General features: G+C 38.9%; 1 protein-coding gene across 1 annotated transcript in view; it reads right to left on the bottom strand.

Moving 5' to 3' along the window:
- Positions 1-7,243, bottom strand: part of GALNTL6 (polypeptide N-acetylgalactosaminyltransferase-like 6) — a 987,982-nt gene that overhangs the window by 82,519 nt on the left and 898,220 nt on the right. The window contains exon 9 of the mRNA XM_006770738.2: positions 6,468-6,575. Coding sequence (XP_006770801.1) covers positions 6,468-6,575 — 108 coding nt within the window. The remainder of the gene's footprint in view (positions 1-6,467; positions 6,576-7,243) is intronic.

The raw sequence follows: 7,243 nt of genomic DNA on the forward strand, positions 1-7,243 counted from the left end.
CTATCCTATAAAATGAAAGGGTAATATACAAATTAACCCTAACAGCAGAACCACTGGGAATGACTGGTCACTATGACACACACTGACCACCATGGGGCAGACGCTCAGTGTAGGAGCTGCCCCCTGGTGGTCAGTGTGCTCTCACAGGGGAGGAGCTTTACTCAGCTACAAGCCAGGCTGACAGCTGCCAGTACAGCGGAGGTGGTGGGAGCCTCTCTTGCCTCCTCAGCAGCACTAAGGGTGTCCGACTGCGGTTTAGGCCTGCTCCCCGCTGGCAAGTGGACATACCCCAAGGGCTGCCGGGCTGCTAGAGGGATGTCTGATTGCCATGTTAGGCCCAATCCCCCGGGGAGTGGGCCTAAGCCAGCAGGTGGTCATCCCCTGAGGGGTCCCAGACTGCGAGAGGGCACAGGCTGGGCTGAGGGTCCCCCCTTCCCCCCCCAAGTGCACAAATTTTTGTGCACCGGGCCTCTAGTATTAAATAATGCTGTGTGTTATCTCTGAGATATACTTCTGCTTCTGTTAAAACACAATCCCAATGATAACATTATAATCTATATAAAATAGTTTATAACTAAGTGAGCTATATAAGGTACAGTTCTAATTCCATAGTGAGTTTGATTATTTTTGTTTAATCCTTTTCTCAAGCTCACAATGTTCAGATTGTTATATATAGATTTCTGGACTCTACCTTAGTCGGAGCCATTAGTTATAAGAAGTTAAGGCGTGTGTTTATCTTGTTTATCACTTATCCAGGGCCTAGCACAGCGCCTGGCATAAATATTTTCTTCAGAAATAAAATTTTATTGGTAAACAACATCTGGCAAAATCTGGCTTTTGTAGGCTCTCAGAATTCTACATGGGAAGTCTGTTTGTGTCTCCCAGATCCGGTTCTCCCTGAACCCATATAAAGCTGTCACTTGTAACCTACCTTATCTAAAACCATTCTCAGCATCTTCCCCTTCCCCCTTCCTCACATCCCTGTATTTGTCCTGATACTGTTTCCTCAGACACTACAATGAAAACCTCATAGTCACATTTGACGTCTTTCTCCTGGCACAATGGGACAAGTCAATAAATACCTTTTAGGAAATTTTCTTTACAAATGCTTCTTGCATTCAAAATGCTACTTTATTTAGTTTTTCTACTTTTTAGTATTTAACCCGGCAGAAACGTGTATACTTGTTTTCACAAAATGTTCTTTTTCAGTCGTCGACGAGTATACTAAGAAAATATGGTAAAAAAATATGGTTTATAGGAAGACGAGTTACAAACTGTTTTCATAACCAGCATCAAAAATACTATATAGAACCAAAATAAAAAAATTAGTCTGAAAAAGAAACGTTTTTAACAAAAAAATTGTTGGGGAAGGGGTTAATTGCTGGTTGATCTTTCCATTTTACCCCCTCTTTTTTTATCCTGGTACCTCCTGTTCAAAAACCATGAGTACCTCACTACAGTCTATTAGAAAAAGCTGTACACCTTGGTCTACATACAGGGTCCTCTAGAATGGGTCTCCAATGCATGGTCCAGTTTAACTCCAGAGCTCCCAAACACAGTCCATGGTCCCTCTCTGAGCCTGCTCCTTCCTTCCTGAAACCAACACTGCCCCAGCTGCTCCTACTTACTCCACGCCTCCTTCTAAGGAACAACATGGCAGGAGGGTTAAGCCTCGGACAGCCAGGTCTCAGTTCACAATTCTAACTCTACATACTTAACATTTAACCTCTATCCTTTATAAAGTGAGCTACACTTTCTTTTTTTTTTCATTTTTTATCTTTATTGTTGAAAGTATTACAGATGTCTCCCATTCCCCCTATTGACTCCCTCTGCTCCATTCCTGCCCCCGCGCCCTTCAGCACGCTATTGTCTACATTTACAAGTACAATAGGCCATTCTGTACAGTTGAATTCTTATGGAGTTTGACTTCTTTGGTTTTATAGTTCTTATCCTGAAACTTGAATAATGCTTTCCATAAAATGCAGTATGAAATTTTAGAAAAGAAAGTCTTATTGATACTGCATTTTGTGCTAGTGGCAAGACACAAGAGGACAGAGTCCCCTGATTTTCATTCTCTGGGGTCCCTTACACACTTAGGGTGAGAGTTGGCTCCAGCTTTGTCTCCTATGCTGTCCTCCCTTCCCTTGGAGCCAGGGAAGAGCTATGTGAGCTTCCAGCACTGCCCCACACACAGTCTATAGGGCTGCCCTCTGCTGCCACGGGGCCTCCTGGAGAAACTCCATGGGCCAAGCTGCTCCCATGGGGACTGCTGTTGCACTACAATTAGCTGGTATGGTTAGCCATGGTATGATTGCTCTGTACCTCTGCCATGTCCCTGCTGATAGAGTCACCTGTCTCCCGTCTAATGGCTTCAATCGTCCCCATACAATAGGGTTCACAGGGGAGTCTGTGAGGTGTCAGTGATTGGCATTATACTTGGCTCATGTCACATCCTGAAAGATAAAGGGTCTCTTTGAAGAGTCTTCCACCCACCAGCCACCTCTGTTTTGCAAAGTGTCACTTAGCAAAAGGCTCAGTGTGCCTTTTACTGAGTAGCCGCTCCCTTGTCTTCACTTGTCTGTGATGGAGGACAGTCAGTCCATCCCAAAGAAGAGATGATTGTCACCACAATCCTGGGGACTTTTTAGTCTCCCTACAACTCTAGGGGTGAGCACTGCTTCCCTCAGGGAATGGCTGTTCCTGATGATAACATACCATGACTGTGAGCAGTACTGACATGGGACCCCCAGACGATTCAGTAAAACACACAGTTTTATTCATGATGAGCAAAGCCTATGGTTCCAAGATGAAGCTGAATGGTAAGTCACCTACTGTGTCTCAGACTTTTGTGTTTTGTGGGAATTGACATAATGATGCTACTTTTCATTTTTACCAGATAGGACATTAATAAAAATCTACTATCTACTTTCTGTCACAAAACAGAAAAAAGCCTATTATTATAGCATAAAACATATTATTAAATTGAATAGACTTAGCTTTGTGATTCTTATTTTTCCCAGTTCACTGAGGCTGGGTAAAAAGTGGGCCAGGAACTGGTCCTGAGCTGGGAACCACTCTAATGAGAACCTTCTCCATTTAACTGAGGTATTGTTGAAGGTCCTCTTTCAATTCAACAGCAATGGTACCCTTCCCCATCCTCTTTGCTCAACCTGTCCATGTCTTTACAATACATTTGAATATTGTTTGTGGTTTTGTATTGACCTCTAATGGTTTCATGTGTGACTATCTTCTCTCTTCCAACCAGACTGTAATGCTAGGTAAATAGAAGGCACTGAACAACTAGCTATTGGAATTTATTTCTATAATACACACTGTAGGTTGTTTAGAGGACTGTCAGCTTCTCACATGTATATGTGTGTGTATGTGTGTTTGTTTGCATGTTTTGGAATTCTGCTGGAATCCTCAATATGTATAGGTACATAGATGAAAGGTGCACAGTTTTGAAGAATTAAACAAGCTTCGTAAAGTAAAAAATCCAAGCCTTTGGAATCAAATCTCTATCTTTGCCTCGACTTTTTAATGAGGCTGGAAAGGTGAACTAAGTATTGAGTTGCATGGCTCTGCTTTTGAAGTATCTTGAAAGTCTCTCATCATTTTTGATGATTTAGTAATACTGTAGGGTGGAGCCAGTAGTTGAGATTTTCCCACAAAATATCAGAATTGTTTTTCATTTTCATGTACTTTTTTATTTAAAAAATCATAAAATGCTCCTTAGAGTGACAGCTCAGTTTCAATATTTATGACTTTCTAATTGCTATAGCCATTTAGAAAAAAAAAGAGTCGAGTTCACAAGTAAAATTTAGGTGGAAAAGACTAAAATTCAGAATTATGGTCTTTTTTTTTCATTAGAATGAACACTCACTTTTTGCTGGAAGTTTTATGCACCAGCCCTAGCTTCTCTATATTCAACAGTCCTTGAAAAAGTACTTAATTTCTTTCTTGAAAATATATGAACATCTTTGTAATTTGAAAATAAACTCTTTGGATCAGCACAACTTCCCTCCCAGTTTTATTCTACTTTGGACTGTAAACCAAACACACATGATCTATCTTGCAAATGAATGACTCCGTGCGGGCACGAGCTGGAGAACATACGAATGAGTGAAAGGGATATGTGGCAGAACATCATTCTGTGAGGGGGAATTTTTAACTGCTCTGATTTATAATATTTGCATGGCTGACTTGTGATATGTGCTCAAAGCTGTTCAATCATTTACCTTTTTGTGAGTTCTTGTTGTTTTCCTGAATGAGGTTTCATATTCATATGTATAAGTCTTCTGTCTAAATTAAATCTCATTTCCTTTCCCAAGATGCAAGCCTTCGGAGCCAAGTATCCATCGTTGCCTTCACTTTTTAATGAGGCTGGAAGGATGAACTAAGTATCGAGCTGACGTGGCCCTGCATTTGAAGTATCTTGAAAGTCTCTCATCATTTTTGATGATTTAGTAATAATGTAGTGGGGAGCTGGTAGTTGAGATTCTCCCATAAAATATCAGAATTGTTTTTCATTTTCTTTGATCACTTTATAATTTTGTGATTGGTTGCTTTTCTTTAAATGATATATTTCAATAGCTACTTAATGGTGTGTGTGGTTAATATGTGATTAATCTTTCGAGGGGAAGAATAATATGACTTTGTCCCTTCAAGGAGTATGTAATATAATTTCATTATTACTAACTCAAACGTCTGTAAAAGTGATTATGGATTTGGCTAAAGAAAAATGGACACTGTTGACAAATAACCTCAGAGAAGGGATAAGGAAACATCCTACTTCCCCCCAAAACACTCACTATAAGTATAAATTTTATTATACTTTATTAAAATGTTTAAGTTTTAGTATTTCCTTGTTGCAGTTTTTCCTGATTAATGAATTCTGTCAACAAATATTTGTTGAAAGTCTTCCAAGCCTTGTTCTAGGTGCTGGGAGTACAGTCCCCTTTATTCATGGGGGATACTTCCAAAAGCCCCAGTGGATGCCCAACACCAGGGATGGCACCGAACCTTATGTTTACTATCTTTTTTGCTATACAGACATATGCTTTATGGCTTTTCTTTGGCACACCCAAATTGCACCTTGGAGCATTATTAAGTAAACTGACGGCTACTTGAACACTAGCACTTTGATACCAGGACAGTAGATCTGATATCCAGGACACCTAGTCAGTGAATAACTCAGGGTGAGATAGTGAGGGTCATAGGGGTTTCGTGCCAGTGAGGGTGGGGTTAGTATATACAAACAGTGGAGACAAGCTGGACCGCACAAAATTTCATCATGGTGCTCAGAATGATGCACAATTTAAAACTTATGAATTGTTCATTTTTGAAATTTTTCATTTAATATTTTTGAACTGTAGTTGACCATCAGTAACTGAATCCTTGGAAAGCAAAACTGTGGAGAAGGGGGGAACTACTGTAGCAAATACCACAGAGGAAAACTGCCTTTGTGTGGTTGATAGTCTAATAAATCCTGACGAACTAGTTTATATTTTTTAAAAAACTTGTTATGTGAGTTTATCGAGCTTTCTATGAAAGACTCAAAAAGTGATATATTGCAGCCTAACTAATAAAGGAACCAAAATGAATAATTCAGGATTTGATTCCCAGGGCAGCATTGTGCAAAGGGGTGTGGTAAAACACCCTTTTTGTAGATTTGACATTTGAGCAGTAGCAGGTGCAAATTGTGGTGAATAAAATTAACTCAGCTATGAAGAACGTAACACGAAAAGCAGAAATTGTCAGGATTGTTTCCAAAAGGCATTGTGACTACGTCCTCCCAAACATGTATGAAAGCATTCTATTAGGCCAAAGACAAAATCATCCTTGCATTTGATCTAAGGAAAAGGATTTTTTCCCCTAAAAAAAACCCCACTTGGATTTGGTCAATTTTGGAGTTTTGAGGTTGGGGTAAAACTTTAGGCAGAGCTGATCCTAGTTACAAATGAGAAGGCAGAGTTTGGACACCCACCCCTCCTCCAGCTGACTTATGATGTCTCCTGCTATGCTCCCTTTGGGAGGAAAGTACTGGACCTTCCTTCCAAAGACCTGAGCTTCAACTCCCCCTGTGCTATTTATCCTGCATGTGAGCATGAACAAGCCATTTTGCCAAGCCTCAGTTTTCTCATCTACAAAATAGAGATAAGAATACCAACCTCAGAAGGTAATGGTGAAGATTAAATAGACTGTTTGTGAAAATGCCTTGAAATGATTAACAACAAGAATTAGCATAATGGCTAACACTTCTTTAAGGAACCAGGCAAGAAAGCTCTGAGAAAGACAGAAACTCTCTAGATACTAAAGACTGCCCAGTGGAATGGCGAGTGGTGGAGATTTTATTTTGGTTAGTGCTTCTGTTAGATTGTGTCTTAAATTATACCAGGGGTAAGGCTGCTTCCTCTGCCGACAGAACCTATGTCAAGCCCAGCTTATTCAGATCCCCAAGTACTCACTCTTGCCAGGCTGGTCCCAGATGGAACTTTATAAGGGACGTACTTCCTGTAGATATGACCAACTCTAGAACATGGAACATCGAACATTTCTCCTCCACACATCCAAACCTAAAGAGAGGTAATTTCAAAGTATGAAAAAAAGAAACCCAGAAAATTCCATACAGAAAAGCAAGACTCAAAAATGTATTAAAATCTCTTAAAGTCTCAAAATGAGTAATTCCTTTTTATAATAAATAGCTAACCAAGAAAGAAAACCACATTTTCAAAAACCCAGATTCATAAAAGTATAGAGCCAAAATACTAGTTTAGTAAGATCTAATTTCCAGACATCATGGCATTATTTTTATTCTAGAATTTTATTATAAATATTACATTGAACTGAAATTTAATGCTTACACATTTTAGTTATATAGATATTTGTTTTGAAAGCCTTGTGAAATCATTTGAAGAAGTAACATTGTTTTAAATGTCAATCTAAAATATAAAAAATGGAATTTTTAAAATAAATTAATGAATTAAGGAACATATATCTATGCTTGAAGTTACATCTGCATGCTAATTTTTCCCACCATTGATTTTTTCCTTAGGTAAAGAAATTAATTGGTTAGTGATATGGAAAAAGGAAATATTATGCCTGAGTTATATGTTAAAATGCTGTACTTATATATAGTAACAAAAATTAGTTGGTTATATTGTATCATGACTACCCACTTAGACACACACTTAATAATGATTCTATATATAATAGACTATTTACTACAAAAGGACAAATTAGA

This window comes from Myotis davidii, unplaced genomic scaffold, assembly GCF_000327345.1.
Source record: "Myotis davidii unplaced genomic scaffold, ASM32734v1 scaffold404, whole genome shotgun sequence".
In the NCBI taxonomy this organism is placed as follows: Eukaryota; Metazoa; Chordata; class Mammalia; order Chiroptera; family Vespertilionidae; genus Myotis; species Myotis davidii.